This window comes from Petaurus breviceps, unplaced genomic scaffold (assembly GCF_028583685.1).
Source record: "Petaurus breviceps papuanus isolate PSGF00001 unplaced genomic scaffold, PetGlider_PUasm1.0 174, whole genome shotgun sequence".
In the NCBI taxonomy this organism is placed as follows: Eukaryota; Metazoa; Chordata; class Mammalia; order Diprotodontia; family Petauridae; genus Petaurus; species Petaurus breviceps.
Window position 1 is genome coordinate 68704670 of NW_027185761.1, and position 17851 is coordinate 68722520.

Here is a 17851-nt window from a genome sequence, read left to right on the forward strand (position 1 = left end):
TGTCCTCGTTCTCGGCCTCGGGCCCGGCAGCTGCCCCGGAGGCTTTCATCAGTATTAAGTCACTATCATTAAGCTCCGGTTCCGTCTCCGCCAGCCCAGCGGAGCCGCGGCCCTGCCCTACGGGAGCTCGCACTCCCAAGGCCGCGTCCGCCCAGGTAGGCTCGGGCTGCAGCGGACATGCGCCAGGTGCCTCCTGAGTGACGCGCGCTCTGGTGACGGGCTCGTGCTCGCCGCGCGCGCTCGCCGCGCGAGCTCGCCACGCAGGATCCAGCGGCGGAGGGCGGGACCGGAAGAGGCCTCCTCCTCCTCCTCCTCCTCCGCGTGAGCGGGCGCTGCCCGGACTAGGCGTCGGCGTCAGCGGCGTCGGCGACAGCTGCGCGCCTGCGCAGCGATGCTCACATCAGCGCCGCTTACGTCACGCCGCGGCCCCGGAGGTTTGAATGGGCGGTCCCGCCCCCCCCCCCCTTTCCGGGGCCGGGCCGCTGGGGGGGGGGGGGGGGCGGCCAAGATGGAGGCGGCTAGCCGAGCCGGGGCCGAGATGAGCCTGGCGGCCCTGCGGCGCCATGACCCCTACATCACCAGCATCGCCGACCTCACGGGCCAGGTCGCGCTCTACACCTTCAGCCCCGAGGCCAACCAGTGGGTGAGTGCGGCCGTCGGGCCTGCCGCCGTGGCCGCTGCGCCCATTCCGCGGACGGGGAGACTGAGGCCTGTCCCCGCGCCGGGCCCAGCTGGGCCTCAGTTTCCTCCTCTGTCAGACGCAGGTCCCCACCCAGTGCCAGGGCCGGGATCCTGGGACCCCAGGGCTCGCCGCCTGCCCGGGCCTCAGCCCCTGGCGCACACAGCAGGCGCCGGCTGCATCCGAGCCCGCCGCGGGGGGCCTGGGTTCCAGGCCTGCCGTGATCACCAGCGGCCGCGGTGACCCAGGCCAGCCGTTTCGTAGAACGTGCCGTCCTCCCTCTGTGCCTCAGTTTCCCCCTCCGCGGGCTCTCCAGCGTCCGCTCCAGATCTAGATGATGGCCCCCGGGGGCCGGCCCCGGTCCTCGCCCGAGGCGGGATTTGAACCCGGGACCGGCCTCTCCCCCTTTCTCAGCAAGGAGGGCGCCTGCCCTTGGAGCTCCCGTGCTTGCGGGTGGTCCGTGGCCTGGCTCCCCCCAGGTCGGGGCTCCTCTCTAGGCCTCAGCACGCTTGGGTCCGCTCAGGCTGCGCAGACACTAGGCCTGGCCCCTCCGAGGACATCCGAGGTCCTTTGGCCCAAAGCACCTCATCCCAGAGTGTGCCCTGGACCCCCGGGGGCTTTAGGTGGCCCGGGCCCCCAGAACCCTCTCTTGGGCTTGGCCCGGACACTTCGTCTTACCAGGATTTTGTTTTTGTCTTTTAATTGGAAGTGGAGGAGGGAGAAAGCTTGTTAAGTAAATGAGAAGACAATGAAAATTATTTTTTTAATCTATTTTGGGTTCTTGCTTCCCCCAGAAATTCGAGGTCCAAACCTGCTCTTAAACCTGCCTGAGTTTCTACTCAGCTGATTGTATCCAAAACTTTCTCAAGTCCTTGTAACCACCTAACAAGGCATCAGGAGACAGCGCACTGTGGCAGGGCTTTCACCCGGATTCTTTGTTTCACTAAATGGCTTTTTAACCACCTTCCCCCTGGTTCTGTCTCCTCTGTTTCCTCGATGTGTTTTCCCGCAGATACAGTATTCCTTTACTTAAAAGTGTATCTCCTCTCTTCTGCTGGAGGCCTGGGACCCTGGCTTGACTGTGTTGTTTGTGGTGGCCAGGATTGCCATATGTAGCCATCCTGCTTCCTCTCCTGGTCTGCACAAGTTATAATGTCTCCATTTACTAAACTCTGTACAGATACGTAAGAGGCAAAAGCTTGGATTCCAGGTGGAGGTGGCCTGTGGCTCTCAGGCTGGCTAGCTCCCCCCTCACTTTTATTTCGGCAGATGCCCAGGACTCTAAAATTTAAATGGTGAAGTTGCTTAGAATGTGAGAAAGTTATTTACCAATTCCAGCTGCTTTTGTGAACTCCTGGTGGTTCTCCATGGCTTGGTTTTTGTTCATTGGTTTCAGTCGTATCTGACTCTTTGTGACCCCATTTGGGGTTTTCTTGGCAAGGATTCTGGAGTGATTTGTCATTTCCTGTACAGCTGATTTTACAGAGGAAGAACTACAAACAGCTTAGGTGACTTGCATAGGGTCACACAGCTAGTAAGTGTCTGAGGCCAGATTTGAGCTCAGGAAGATGAGTTTTCCTGATTCTATGACTAGGAGGCATCGAAGAATTTGGAGAACACTTCCCAAAGGGCAGGAGCACGTTGGTGCCAGTGAAGGGTGATGAAGGCCAAGTGGCAGTAGAAACCCCAAAAGGAAGAGCTATTTGTGTGGGAGAATATGGAGAGTCTGAGGGAAGGAGGGCCCACTGCAATAAAAGGAGCATGCTTCCTCTGGGGAAGATTGAGGATGTTGCCTGCTATTCTGAGAGAGCTGACCTGGTGCCTTTTTTCTTGTCTCAGCTTAAAATTTTTAAGGATTTCTGGCCTAAAGAAGGAAAATGGAAAAAAGACCAAATCCCTAAACAAACTGTGAGATTTCCATTTAATATGTATATACCTATAAGAAATCAAGGAGATCCCTTAAAAATCCAACTGACTTCTTTTCATACAAAAATACACATAATGACTTTTGACCACTTTAACGTACTTGTCTAAACTAAAAGCTCATTTCTAGAAAGCAAAGATGGTAAAGAATAGTGAGTTTTCAATAAAGACGGACCTTATTAGGAGTAAAATGTTGTGAAATTTCCATTTTGATTACAACTCATATTTCTATGGCAGTTTGAAGTTTTCCGAGTGCTTTCCTAACGAAAGCCTTACACGGCCCAATAGTGATGTGACACAGCTGAGAGCTGGCTCCATGTGGCCCAAGTGGGCCAGGGCTGAGGCCAGACAGGTCCTAGGCCTCCTGCTGCTTTCTCTGTAAAGTCAGCAAGTCGAGGATTCTCTCTGGCCTAAGTCCTTTGGTCTTGCTATGCCAGTTTTACAGATGAAGAAGCTGAGAAGCCAGGACAGGCAGATGAGTGCCTGAGGCTGGATTTACAGTCCCAGTGTTCTAAGCACAACATACTGACTGCCTGGAAACTTGTGAACATTTTTGTCTTTTAAAAACACATCTTAATGTGTTTATCACAACCAGAAATTCCAAGTAGAAATAAAATGTTTGACACTAGTTGTTTGCTTTGAGCAAAACTCCCCAAACAAAAGAAATTGCCCCTAGTGTAGAAGCAGCATTCCCTTCTTCCTGCCAACTTTGGTAAACGTGGAAAAAGGAAGACACTCCAGGAGCAAACTAAAGCAGCAACCACGGCAAGCCAGGGAATCTGGCTTCAGCCCCTTGGCTAATGAGGAAAAAGGGCTTCTAGTCCAAGTTTGCTGCCTTTAAAAAGAAAGCATGCTGTGGAGAGCCAGGGAGGTGGCTAGGACACTGCAAAATGGGCCTTCCACCAGGAGAATGACAAGCTGACCACTTAAAAGGAGGCTATGCAAGTAAAGTGAACTGAATCTAACTTTGTCATTGTCTTCTTTGCAGGAGAAAACTGACATAGAAGGGACCTTATTTGTATACCGAAGGTAAGATTTTTAACATGCCAGACCTCAAGGTCATTTGCCTTTTTAAGTTTGCTGATGGCAACTAGAGTGACTTTAGTCCAGGAAGATGCTCAGGTTTTTCTCCCTTTGGTTCCTTCTGTATTTGTTGCCTTATTCTGCCCTATGCTGCATCGTCAAAGGGAAAAGACTAAACACAACCAGAAGGTTCAGTCCCGCCAAGGCCCAGCACTCCCCTGCCGACTTCAGTGTTGCAGAATTAGAGTTGTAAAAGAAGTCGGTATTTTACTATGTTTTCAAGTGTGCAAATCAGTGAGAAGAAAGCACTCTTGTAGCCTTCCAGCAGGCTTACTTCCTTTTTCTTCATATTCATTCCTTCATTTGTCCCTCTTTGAAACATGCTGAGTCAGTATATATGATGTACATGACATTTGTCTGCTTTTGTCCTAGTTTGGTTTCAGTGCCTCAGAGGAAACACAGGCTGCTTCCCCACCCGTGTGCTTCCCAAGTTGGGGACCACCTGCCCTCGGTTACCCCGAATGGTCTCTATTGGTGATATTGCTCTGGCCAGATCAGAAATGTTTGGCTTTCCCCAAAAGCCTTAATGTGGTTGCAAAGATCCCTAGTCCCAAAATGGTCTTGACGTACCTTTGACCTTAAAGTCACTGTTTAACTGTAGTGTGTGTGCCTCAGCAGAGCCAGTCAGGGCTCCCGCCTAGAGTGTTCCCATCACAGGCTCACTTTCCTGTTTAGTCCTTCAGGCACAATCTAATCATCTTCACCTCCACTTCATGGGAAGACGTGCCTTATTATAAACCTCTGACTCCTGATATTATTATGACCGTTGCTTGTAGTAATGTCAAATTCAGCAGAAAATGGACATGCCTTGGGACCTTTTGTTGCCGTGTGGCCTCCTGAGGATGTTGCCTCACTGTAAGGCCTCAGGCTGTGGGTCTTAGGCCATAGGACCAGGTTGATGAGAATCCCTTTTGGAAGGTGAAGCCTGTTGTCCTCATGTTCCTCACCCTGGCTAGTGGACAGTCATTGCTGGATGATTCTGCATAACATGCTCATATAGTCATTGGAATGGAAATGAAAGGGTGGGTATTTCTGCATTTTGAACAAAAATCCAATGCCCCAGGATCAGATGGCTTTTTGTCTCCATTAAATCTAAGGTCAGCTTCACCTTTCCATGGTTTTACAATTGTGAATCGGCTGAATATGACAAACCTCGTGGAACCAGTGAACAAAGATTTGGAATTCCAGCTCCATGAACCATTTCTTCTCTATAGAAATGCCAGCTGTGAGTACCAGTGGTCCTGGATTCCAGTGATATTTGATGGAATGATGTTGTCTTTCGGGGGGGGGCCAGGTATTAGGGATGTTTCAGGTGGTGACATATAGCATTTGTGTCTGAGGTCAGCGACAGTGACAGTGCAAAGTCTGGTGGGTGGGGTGAGCCCTTCATGGCCACAGGAAGAGAGCAGGCTACATGGCTTTAGAAATCTCCATATACACTAAATTCTGGAGCTCAATCAGACATCTTCTCCTGGAGCAGCATTCAGGTGACTCTCATTCTGAGCACGTACTGGGTAATGATTTCTGATTTCCTGCAGCCCAAACTTGTAAAGCACAGAATTTAATCTAGACAGAAAGAAATGCCACTGTCTACACCCAGGCAGGGGTTTTTCTGAACATGCTGTAGAAGCCTGTGGCAAAGGACGTCTTTTCCCCCTGTTCCCCTACTGTGTCAGCTCTCCATTGCTTTTGTGGGGGAAAAGTCTCCTCCCAGAATTGGCCCTTCCCAGCGCCCTCCAAGGCTGCTGTCTGCATCTCCCACAACCAAGGCCTTCTTTGAAACAAGCTCAGAGACAGAATTCTCCTGATTCCTTCTCTTTGCTGAGGGCATATTAGAAAGGCAAGCAGAATCGGTGTGTCTCTCACTCGGACCCTCCCTTGATGTGGTAGCAGATTGGCCCTTCTTTGTGCTGTGAAAGCCACTCTGAAAAGATTACTCAAAGATATTGAGGTGGGCAGCTTTAAGCCTGGGAGCTCTTCTGAGGGGCTGTCATAACTGGTTCAGGGGAGTGTCTTCAGTGCTTGAAATGATGCCCTTTGGGTGCCTTAAAGGAAAGGAAGCTCCGTATACTGGGGAAAGTCCTGAGCTGGCCTCAGAAGACCTGGGGCTGTCCAGTCCCTGCTCTGTCCCTGGATTCCTGTGGGACGTGAGGTCACACTGCCTTCTGTGGGCATAGAATCCCAATCCCTGGCTTCCTGGGATGAGTCATTCTCTTTAGATGGCTCCTTGATGGTCAAGAAGTCTCCATATGCTGCCAGAAGTCCAGCTAGTGATGGCTTCTCCGTGCCGCTTCTGGCCTTACCCACAGGCCTCCTTTTGCAGGAGCCTTCCCAGCCCCTGTGTGCTAGGTCTTTCCCTTCCCTCTGAGACAGCTCTTAAGCAGTCTCATTGTCCGCATGTTGTCTCCCCCATCAGACTGTGAGCTCCTCGAGGGCAGGGGCTGTTTTCGCCTTTCTTTGTTTCCCCAGCCCTTAGCCCAGTGTCTGGCACGTAGTAGGTGCTTCATAAAGGCTTGTTGACCGACTCACTCAAATAAGACAAAGCTAATTTCCCTTCCCGTCCTTGAGGCCTGCTGTCATGGCTCCTTGCCCCCCATTTCCTCCAGCGTTATCTCCTGTCCCCTCCCTCATCATCTCACCAGCCTGCCTCTGGGTACACAAGCTCATCGGTATCCTTGGTAAACGTTGTCCCCAGAATCAAACCCAGTACTTAAGGTACACAGAGGATGCCAAGGGTCCACCCCGGTCTGTGTCCCCTGCTTCATTCTCAGCACTCTTCATGTTTTCTTCTTGCAGTCTTCTGTTGGGTTAACTTTTTTTCTGGCGCGTCAGACTCATGAGTCAGACTGAGTGTCTGACAGCCAGGGCGTCTTCTCTGTGACAGACTGCCTCACCTCAACCCCTCCCGCCTTATCCTTGTGCCTTTGACTTCTGTATTTGAAATGTTGGACTTTGCACTGATCCTCCTTACCGTGGATCATGGTCAGCGTGGCCCCTCTTGGGTTCCTCCGTCTCTTGTGCTCACTACACGTGTCCCCTCTTTGACTTGTCTGTACGTCTGATTGCTGGGGCATTGCGGGCTTCCTTCAAGTCACTTTGCTTCCTTATCTGGCCTTGGCAAAGATTTTCATAGGCACGGCCTCACTGGATTCTCACCACAAGGCCACAGAGAAGCGCTTTCCTGCCAGTGTTCTCACCCCCTTTTTACACTTGAAGCTGAGACTCAGAGACTCACCTGGGGCACATGAATGAGTGTCAGCAGCAGGATCTGAGCGGAAGCTTCCTTCTGCTCTGCCTTGTCTTTTCTCGCCGCCTCAACTTCCCCCACCCCATTTTTTACTCGATTCTTTTAAGTTGTAAATAAATATTTTATTGGTGTTATTTTTTTGTCACTTTCTCTACCTAGTGACTTGTCCCCACCCCCGACTCATCTGTGTAACCTAAAGAGTCCACAAGCAAAATAAAGGAGTGTTTAGGCCATCTCCCTTCTCACAGTCTCAGTTCCTCCTGGATTAAATATCACTCCTTAATTGAAGCTGTTTCTCTAAGGTCACCAGCTGCCTTTTAGACACTCGGTTTGAAATCTCTTGGGCTCTTCTTGGTCCTCCTCCTCACTGACCTCTCTGTAAGCAAATCTGGCAGCCACCTCTCCTGATCTCTCTCTCTCTCTCTCTCTCTCTCTCTCTCTCTCCCTCTCTCCTTGTACCTTAATGCTCCTCCACAAACTTCTGTTTGGAGGAGGACCAAGAAGAGCCCAAGAGTTAAGTGTCTGAGGCCCTCTCTCTCCCTCTCTCTCCCTCTCTCTCTCTCTCTCTCTCTCTCTCTCTCCCCCCCTCCCTCCCTCTCTCCCTCCCTCTCTCCTTACCTCCTTCCCTCTCTCTCCCCACTTAGTGATCTGACTTCCTCTCCTTTGCTGGATCATCAGCCTTTTCTTGTTCCTAAACCCTGGGTGTCCCTCAGAGCTCTGCCCAGGCCCTTTCTGTCTCCATACCCCTCCCTGGTGAGCTCACCTGTCGCCCTGGGCTCAGTTATCAGTAGACTGATGACTTCCAGCTCTCCCTTTTCTCTTCTGAGCTCTAGTGCTGTGTCACCAACCACCTGTTCTAGATTTCCAGCATCCCATCCCATCCCATCCCTTGGGCATCTCAGGCTCAGTATCTCTGGGTGCATTGTCCTCCCCTAAACCCAGCTTCCCTTCAGACTGATATTTCTCTTCAGGACACCATCCTCCTTCCATTTATCCAGATTTGCTGCCTGAGAGTCAGCCTTGGGTCTTTCTTTGCCCTCTCTTTTATCCAGAAAGCTGATTCTTATTACATCTGCCTCCACAATCTCTCTCAAATTCATCCCCTTATGGGATCGTGGGATGATGAACTTAGAGCTGTTAGGAGCCTTAGAGAGAAGGAAATTGAGATGAAGGGACTTGCCCAGTGTCACACAGCTCTTAAGTGTCTGAAGTAGTATTTGACCCCAGCATCCTGTGCCCAGTGGCTCCCCCCCTCCCCCTCACTCCCCAGGTCATTTCGCATTCAGGCCTTCATTCCTTCTATGCAGTGTACAGTTGGCTCCCTTCTCTTCTTCATCCCTTCCTTAACATAGCTGCTAAAGTAATCTCACTGCTGCAGCAGAAGTCTGGCCATGCCACTTCCCTGCTCAGGAATCTTTGGCAGCTGCCTATTGCCTCTAGGATGAAATGCAAAGTCCTCCTTCACAGGCTTACTTCCTGCCCTTCACAAATTCTGTGCCCTGTCCTTGCTGGTCTCCTTCCATCCTGGAGCACATAAGCTCTTTGCCTTGTAAATCCCATTGCTGCCATCTCCTCCTGGAAGACTGCTAGCCCCTTTAGTTACTTGTAGCTGCTTCTGACTCAGACCATCGCGTGGTTGTATTGAGACACAGATTCCTGCTGGAGAAAATGGCTCTACTAGGAAGAGAATGTCTTTTGGGGAAAGAACTTTTCTTTGCACTTAGTAGGCTTGTTGGATCAAAGAAGAGGAGGGTTGACATCATTGAGATCTATATTGTCTTTATTTTCCAACATTATAAATCTAGAATCATCAAAGCTTGCTAAAAGTTATAAATTTTGTTGTATTCTATTCCAAGCTTTACTTTTCCATTTCTAGGCAGAAAAGAGTGAATCTCTTTGCTTCTCAGTGACTTCATCTGCTGAGAATTAGCCTGACCTTTGCCTCATTGATAATTCATAGTGTGGGTAAATTTGGAAAAAAACAAAGTTTCGTGCTTTCAAAATGCAGATGGGTGTCTGTATTAATAATTGTTCACTTGGATGTTGAGGGGGAAATATTAGTATACAGTGATTCAGACCCAGGTTTGTAAAGAGGTAAAATTTTGCAAATCTGTGATCTTACTGAATAGGAATTGTCGGTCCTGATTACTTCTTAACATCAGTCATCACCTAAGATTTATGATAAGTGACTGGCTATTGAAATTTGTAAGGGCCCACAGATATAATGGAATGGTAATGGATGTGATGCTCTAGGCTCTCCTTTATGAAAGCCCTCGTTCAGGTGGGACAAAGTCCAGGGCTCCATGTTGCCCAGGGGGCCTAGGAAGGTAGAGCCACATCATCTCTCAGATTCCTCAGTCTACTCTGGAAACAGGGAGCCAGGGCAGCATGCACCCCAGGAGGAAGACAGCAAAGGAGACCTGGGAGGGGTGGGCCTGTGAGTGCACTCTGAAAAGCAGGAGGTCTGAGATGAGATGTTTCAGATGGAGGTGGGGTGGGCACTTAGCATTTTGGTGTTTGACGGCCTTGTGTCCCGTCCCATTTCCCTGGTGTTCTGACTTCCTGTCCTTCCCCGAAGGCTGCTCACCAGCCAACCACACCTTCTTATCCCAGGTGCTGACTGTCTGTCTTTATAAGCGCTCACTTTCTGTCCTTCTCTGTGGATTTTGAGGCCTCTCCAAGATGGTGCCACTCTGGCTGCCTCAAGGCTCTCCCTCGCCACCCCAAGCTCTGGCGCTCTTCGGCTGTCTCTTCCAAGACAGTGTTCAGATAATGGGAGGTTGTGTGTACAGAAAGGAGAAACATTGTACCCCGATGAGAACAGAATACCTAGGAAGGTTTAAGGGAAAAGTGTACAAGGAAATCATTTTAGATGGCCAGGCTTGTTACCATGATTTAAGGAAATCCTTTCTGTTTCAGAGTTTTATCAGCAGAACTGTGTATTGAGGAAGAGCTGAAATGTGTGTTCTCATAGCTTTTGTCCTACTGTCTTCTCTGTAGGTCCTGAGCCCCCCTACTAATCTCCTCCAGGCTACTTCCGCTGCTTTTAACACTGGCACCCTTTCTTCTCCTGAATATGTCCACTCTCCTCTCTGACACTTTGTCTTCTTCACTGACACCATCTCCTCCTCCCCCAATTAGGGTTGCTCCCCCAGGCTTGTTCTGGACTCTCTCCAAATCTTCTCTCACTTGGTGACCCCATCAGCCCCAGGGCTTTGTTAATCATTTTGATGCAGATGACCCACAGATCTATGTATGTAGCCCCATTTTCTCTTGGGCCACCAGCTGTCTGTCCGACATCTCAGATGCACATCCAGGCGACATCTCAGACTCATCAAGGCCAAAACAGAGCCCCCTCCTCTTTCCCCTCAAGCCCTTCCCTCTACTGAACTTCCCTACTTGCACTGAAGGCATCACCACCTTGGGGTCATTCTCACTCACTCTGTCCCATCTCACCTTCTGCAGTCAGACCCTCGTCCCTCCTCTTTGCTCTTCCTGCCCCAAGTCTTTCTCCACACTACTTATCTGCCAAAAAGCCATGAAAGTGCTCCCCCTCAAACACAGATCTGCCCATGACACTCTCTTGTTCAGTCCACCCTTGGGATTCCATGTGATCTCTTTTTTCCCTTGAGTCATTTCAGTTGTGTCTGACTCTCCATGACCCCATTTGGAGTTTTTTTGGCAAAGCTTCTGGACTTGCCATTTCCTTCTCCAGCTCATTTTACAGATGAGGAAACTGAGGCGAACAAGGTCCAAGGTCACATGGATAGTAAGTATCTGAGGCTAGATTTGAGGTGATGCCCTCGACGCACAAAAAGACATTCTCTTTCTGGGATTTGACTGAGAGCCCTGGAAGGAACCGTAGTGATCATCTGGTCTAACCCCCTTATTTTATGGATAAAGAAAGAGTCCCTGAATGGTCTGTGAATTGTCTGGGGTCTTATCACTCCTATGAAACAGCACGGAGCAGTCCCAGGTCTCCAGCCACCCACATGTTCAGCCTTCCGATGAATAGTTTGATTCCCAGTAGGAAAACCATTATTTTGTCGAACTTGGTCTGTTTTCCCTTGGTGTTTTTAATAGATGGGATGTAATTTGTTGGAAACAATTGGTGCTTTATCTCTGACAAATCAGTTTCCATCCTTGTGTTAAGACAGGCTTACATCTTGACTGATTAAAAGCCACTTGCTGTTTAGGTCTGTCCTGGTTATGATTTATTAGATTTTTGTTACTTGCCACCCATCTGTTCCTGAATGTCACTCTATATTTTAAACTGTGTGTTAGAGTCAGCATTTAAATATGTAATGCATATATGTGTGTATGTGAAGAGAGACTTTTCCATTCTTTCCAAAAGAAAACCTGCCCCCCTTTCAGTCACAGAAAATCAACAGATTTCCAAGAGCTCTCCATTAACACTCAAAGGCTTTGTGGGCAGCAGTGAGATTGGGCATTCCCTGGATAAAATGTTCACTTCTGGATAGCTTCTTATTGTAACCTTAGCATATTGATCTTTAGCTAATTTTGCAGAAGAAAATCAGAAGCGAAAATAAATAAACTGGAAATCTCGTTAAAACTTACCTCCAGAAGCTGGTATGAAGATTGCCTCCATCTCCACTTCACTCACGACTTTTCCTTTGTATCTGAGATCTGGCTTCTGATGGACAGGGTTTGTGATCCAAACGAGATCTTCAGTGGGGTCAGGGAGACTCATTTACCTGGCGTTGAAAATGCAGGTGCAGACTGGAAAGTTTCTCCAGAAGGACCACGGAATGGTGTTGCTTGCTTCTTGGCTTGTCCTTTCCTAGTTCAAGGGCAGGACAGTTAGAAGTGCAGAGACAAGAGGCAGCCTGTGGTGTTGGCAGGAATGTCCAGACCAAAGGGCAGCACAGGCTGCTGAGTTTCCTCAGGTGCGGGTGTGAGCTCTGTCTCCCAGCAGAAGCTCTGTGGTCCTCAGGTCAGGTCTTAGAGAAAAAAAGGAAAACCAAGCTGTGGAATTCTGTCACCCTGGTAAGGTGTTAGGAGAGAGGGTCTGAGCCTGCAGGAAGGCCGTCCTCTATCAGCAGCCCTGATGTCATCTGGCTGGCTCTTTGATCAGTGAAGGAGACGAGCCATGTGGCAGCTTTGTTAGTCCAGCCTTCGGGGCCAAGATAAGGCAGGAGTTAGTGGGAAGATGGGAAAGCACCGGCAGCACATGAGGGTCACTGAGCCCTGGCTGGGGGTTTGCAGTCAAATGTTGCTACTGGTTTATTTTAAGAAGGACTTCTTGAATCCCTGCTTTGTTATCTCTGAATTCATTACCATTTCAAAGTATTAAAAGTAGATTCTCTTCCTTATTTCCCACCAACAATTCTTGCTCCTTTCGAGCAGGGTTCTTACCCTTTTTTGGTGTCGTGACCCCCTTTGGCAAGCGGGTGAAACCTGTAGACTCCTCTCAGAATCATGTTTTTAAATGAATGAAATAGAATACAGAGGGTTGCAGAGGAAAGCCACTTCTCTGGAAATACGGTGAGCAAAGTCTGTGAACACAAGTTCACGAACACCAAGGTGAGATGCCTGCCTTAGGGAGACTCGCACATTAGGTAGTGGGCTCTTCATGTGATGCTGTGTTTCCATCCAAACGATAGCAGTGGGATTTCGGGTCACTTTAGAGTAGGAGTTGAGATCGGCACTTATTTCTTATTGGGCTCATCAAGAATACATTCTGTTTTAGTTTGATTCCTTTTGAATTTGCTGTTTTGCTTAGAGCCTGTGAAGCCTAGTCTTTTTACTTGGTTTTGATAGATTTTTGTTTTTAAGAATGTATGATGAAACCTGTTGTCAAATGGAAAAGAAAAGTGGCAGCTGTTGGAAAAAAAGAAACTTCAGGAGCCAGAATGGGCTCAGGGACCTCAGAGTTGCAGCTCAGACTGGTCGGTGGTTTTGTTGCCTGTCTTGTGCGAGGTCGCTTTGGCATACAACATCAGAGATGTACGGGACGCTGATCTAAGCTTGCGGCCTTCATTTAAATGGGACAGAGGAGTTCCCAGAGCCACTGCCCAGAAGATACAGCTAGGCAGGGGCAGAACTAATCCTCAGGCTTCCAGGTCTGCTTGTTCTCAGGCCTGGCCCTTCTGCTGTGGGGGCTCCCCATGGCCTGACTTATTTCATACCATGAAAGAACACAGTGGATTCAAGTACTTGACCTTGCACTGTACAATCACTTCTGCAAGCCTCCGGCTCCCTGTTTGTAAAATGGAGGTACTGGACTAGATGATTGCCATGGGCTTTTCAGCTCCAAATTTGGTTAGGACTAAAAAGAGAGGGAAGGCTTTTGGGCCGAGGAAGTGGGTCCCCAACCACCTGATTGGATTCCCCCATTCTCTGGCCCCGTGACTGGGCTTATTGTGGGGTGGCCCGCAGGATTCAAATCTGTAGGGGCCTTGGGATGAGGTCTGGAGTGACTGCTGGAGCAGGGGTGGGGGAAGGGAGGCCCGTGGTGGAAGCGATAGTGCTATTTGTTTGAGGTGCTGTTTGTAGTGTAAAGGAAGTGATGGATTGGAAGTCAGTGTTAGCCTTCAGTTTGCTTTCCTTTACAGAAACTGTCCTATAATCATTAGACATTATATTTACAGAAGGGCTAGGAAAACTGCAATGCACATAAGCCCTTTTTCATGTACAAAGAATAACTAAATTTTAATTTATGAACTTCATTTATTAAAATGTGATGTTTATGACATTACATTAAGATATAAAGTATACATTTGCTCTAATGTCTTGCCAAATACATTTAAATAATTATGTGTCCCAGAGTTTGTGATTAGTGTCCAATAATCAAATCAATTGTCTTCTGAACTTAGACCCCTTTGCACTGAATAATTAAGTACCCCCCCACCTCTCCAGCTGCCCATGTATTTTACTGGCTACTAATATGCTCACCAGCCTCTCCTGGGTTCGGCCCTAGCTCTCGGCCACCTTTTTCTTTCAGTCCATTCCACTCAACAGACATTTAGGAAACAGGTCTTCCCAGGGACCAGGACCCACCCTCATTATCCCCCTTCTGGCTGGGTGGGATCATGGGTGCTGTCATTGACTCTTGCCCTAAAGTGCTCATCACTGCAGTGGATACTGTCTTCTGCACCTGCAGGGGCAGACTGCTGCTGTGGTACCTGGTCCAGTTCATAAGCAGATCTGTGATCCAGGAGGTTCTTTTTATGTTTAGTCTAAATATATTTGGTTACAATTTAAGGCCATTTTGTGGGATCATAGAAATGGTGCTGTAAGAAATCTCTGAGGCCATTAAGACCAGCCTCCTTATTTTACAGATGAGGATATGAGGCCCAAGAAGTCACGTGACTTGCCTAGGGTCACACAGCTAGTGAATGCCTCAGAACCCAAATCTTTCTCACTCCAGGACCTGTGTTTTTTCCACTAGACCAAAGTGCCTCTAGTGCCCTTACATGCATCATGGAAATCACTTCTGAAGATAGTACGGAAAAGTCTCTGTCATGGTGAGCCCTGCTCCTCACTCAGAGCATCCCCAGGGAGCTTCCGGGTCCTTTAGATCGGACTCAGTGTTCCTGTTAGTGTTTACTCAGTGTCTGCTTTGTGGCCATCACTGTGCTAAGCACTGGGAATGAAGAAAGGGAAGAAGCCTTTTCAGCTTCAGAATCTCTCCCTCACCCCTGAGAGGCCAAGAAGCATCATACTTGTTACATGTATGAAGTCATGCAGAACATGTTCCAGAGAATAAAAAGAAAGAAAAAAATGTGCTTCAGCCTTCACTAAGCCCATCTGTTCTGTCTCTGGAGGTGGATAGCATTTTTCATCACATGTGCTTTAGAATTGAGGTGGATCATTGTATTGATCAGAGAAGTTAAGATTTTCACTGTTGATCATCGTTACAATGTTGTTGTTACTGTATATATTATTCTGCTGGTTCTGCTGGCTTCACTCTGCAGGGCCTTACAGATCTTCCAGGTTTTTCTGAAACCATCCCCCTTGTCATTTTACATAGCATAGTAGTATAATAGTATTCCATCACAGCCATATGCCACAGCTTCATCAGCCATTCCCCCCCAGTTGATGGGCATCCCTTCGATTTCTCCTTTCTTTGGTCTCTTTGGGATACAGACCTAATGGTGGTATTGCTGGGTCAAAGGGTATGCACAGTTTTATAGCCCTTTCGGCATATTCCAAATTGTTTTCCTGAGTGGTTGGATCAGTTCACAACTCCACCAACACTGCATCATGTCCCCATTTTCCTGTATCCTCTCCAGCATCGATCATTTCTGCTGGACGTGAGGTAGTACTTGGGAGTTATTTTAATTTACATTCCTCTGATTATTGGTGACTGAGAGCATTTTTCCATGACTCTAGATAGCTTTGATTTCTCCCTCTGATAACTGCCTATTCATGCCCCTTGACTTTATCACTTGTAATAGAATACTTTAAACAAGTTTTGCAGAGTGGTTATCATCCATGATCTCCCTGGAGCCCCATGGCAACCCCGAGAGGTGACTCTTCCTAGTGCTGTCCCTATTTCACGTACACGGAAACTGAGACTCAGAGAAGTCCAGGCACATGCCCAAGCTCACAGCCAGAAAGTGTTTCTCAGACAGGTTGTGAATGAGGCAGTGTCTCCCTGGTTGCCCTGCTGCTCAGTGTCAGCCCAAGTCCGTTGCTCTCTCTGCTGCCATGTACTGGACCTTACAAGTTTACAGAGGCTGATGGCAAGTGGGTGGTGGGTGCCCTGGGGGGGGACAGAAAGGAGAGGGAGAGGACTAAGATCTCTTAAGCCCCTGCTACATCAGGAAAGAGGGAGGAAGGGAATCAGTTATTACAGTAGTGCCTACTTGGCCAGGCGCTTTGCTAAGCACTTGACAGATATCATCTCCTTTAACATCAGTAGTCAGAGAGCCCTGATGGTGGAAGCGAGAAGCCTGGGGCCTAGTCCTGGCCCTGTGACCTTGGGAAGTGCAGAGAACATCGGCTGTAGTCAGATAACTTCACCTTCCTGGGCCTCAGTTTCCTCATTTTGTAAAATGGGGAGTTTTAAACTCATTTTAGCCTCTAAGGTCCCTTCTGGCTTGATATCTATGATCCTGTGATCTTAATCTTGTAGTGCCAGTGCAATATTCACAGCACCTATAGCAGCTATGAATATGCCAGCATATTTCTGAATCGCAAAATATAACAGACTTTCCACATGGAAGACAGAACCAAAACATGCCAAATCCATCATGGCAACAAAGAAATCTATACACAATAATAATGCAGGGGGCATCACCCTCTCCAAACTTTCCCCCACTAGGGCCTTCCCACAAATGAACATTCACAGCTCGCTGCCTGCTTCCTCTCTCTTCCTCAGCTTTAACTACTCTGACCAATTTCTTTTCAGTTCCCTTCTACCCATTCAGCAAGCTGCTCCTACCACAGGCTTTACGTGACTCAGACTCATGTGTCTTAGGCTTCCATGTGACATAAGCAGGTGACACGGGCCTATTAATGGATGGGAAAGATCTTCCCATTTACATTACTGTTATAGACCTCGCCATGCCTCAGCTTTTTCATCCAAAAAATGGGAGTGATGCTTGTTCAGTTTGTGGAAAAGAGATGATGTAAAGGAAGGGGCACCAGGGAAGGTTTGTATGAACTGATGCAGAGTGAAACAAGCAGAAATCAAAGAACAGTTTACTTGGTGACAGTGACCCAAAGGAGCAGAACATGGAGGCACAGCTGGCCTTCTTCAGCCTAGCCCTACTTCATGCTGTTTCCCTTCACATGCTCTGCACTCCGGCCAAAGTGTGCTCACCAGCTCTGTGCTGATGCTCACCAGCTGTGTGTACCTGGGTAATTCATCTCTCTAGGCCTGTTTCCTCATCTGTAAAGTGGGTGGTTGGATTGGACCTCTGAAGTCGCTTCTCCCTCTGCATCTGGGCTCGGGTGACTGCCCCCAGGCTCACGCCTTTTTGGACATTGTTGTTTGGAAGTCTCCTCTTCACCACCCCTCTAAGGACTACTGCCTCCATGAAGCCCGTTTCTCTCCTCCATCCAGAACACCTCTTCCTCCTCTGGTTTCTCAGAACTCTTTGTCCGGATGTCTCTTGTAGTAATTCATGTTCCTTTTTATCATAGTTATTTTTGTGCCTGATCTTTCCCCCTTTGATTATAATTTTCCTAAGTGCAGGACCTGGATCACCTCTGTCTTTGTTATTGTCCCTTAGTAGAGTTCCTTGTACATATAGTAGGGGCTTTATATAATTGCATTATATTAAAAAATGCCCCCAGGTGAGTTTAACTGGAAGATGCCACTTGTTGGCAGAATGCTGTGCCTTCATAGCCTGCCAAGGGAGTGAGGAGACACTGTCCTTCCTGGGCCTTAGTTATCTGTTGGCTGTCTGCATTTGCTCATGAGTGACATTGATCTACTTCTCGGTAGCTCCCTCTGACTTGCTGCCAGGTGCAGGAAGTGAAGCTTTGACATGTCGGCAGACAGGTCTGATTTGGCGAGCGTAGTTGAACCTGCACAGAGCTCCTTTTGGCATGATCGAGTGTGACTCTTATCATTTTGCCCATTAAGCCTGCATTTCAAGTTGCTTATCTTCCTTTCTTCAGCAAACAAGCTTCTGGAAAAGCTTTTTAGGGGCGTCATGGTGGTGGGAAAGGGTCTCTGGATAATGTGGACACTCTGCCTTTGTGGCAACAGTTCTGTTTCTGCAGAAGGAGAAAAAATATGGCCAAAATGAAGACAAAGTGTCCTAACAAGTTGTTGGCTGTGTTTGAATTATTTTGATGATCGATATTTAATTCTATTTTTAAAGTTCCTTATGAAAACATTTAATTGCTCTGTCACAAAAAAAAAAGTGTCCTGTTCATCCTGACAAATTTAGCATCTGAAACTTCTTTCATTAGAAGTTATATTGATGGAGGGGTGGCTGGGT

At 48.3% G+C, this 17851-nt stretch overlaps 2 protein-coding genes across 2 annotated transcripts in view; both read left to right on the forward strand.

The window, feature by feature from the left end:
- The window catches only part of TKT (transketolase), a 495005-nt gene that overhangs the window by 383328 nt on the left and 93826 nt on the right, over nucleotides 1–17851 (forward strand). The window lies entirely within an intron of this gene.
- Nucleotides 477–17851, forward strand: part of DCP1A (decapping mRNA 1A) — a 45814-nt gene continuing 28439 nt past the window's right edge. The window contains exons 1-3 of the mRNA XM_069084373.1: nucleotides 477–643; nucleotides 3591–3631; nucleotides 4783–4910. Of these exons, the coding sequence (XP_068940474.1) occupies nucleotides 509–643; nucleotides 3591–3631; nucleotides 4783–4910 (304 nt within the window). The 5' untranslated portion in view covers nucleotides 477–508. The remainder of the gene's footprint in view (nucleotides 644–3590; nucleotides 3632–4782; nucleotides 4911–17851) is intronic.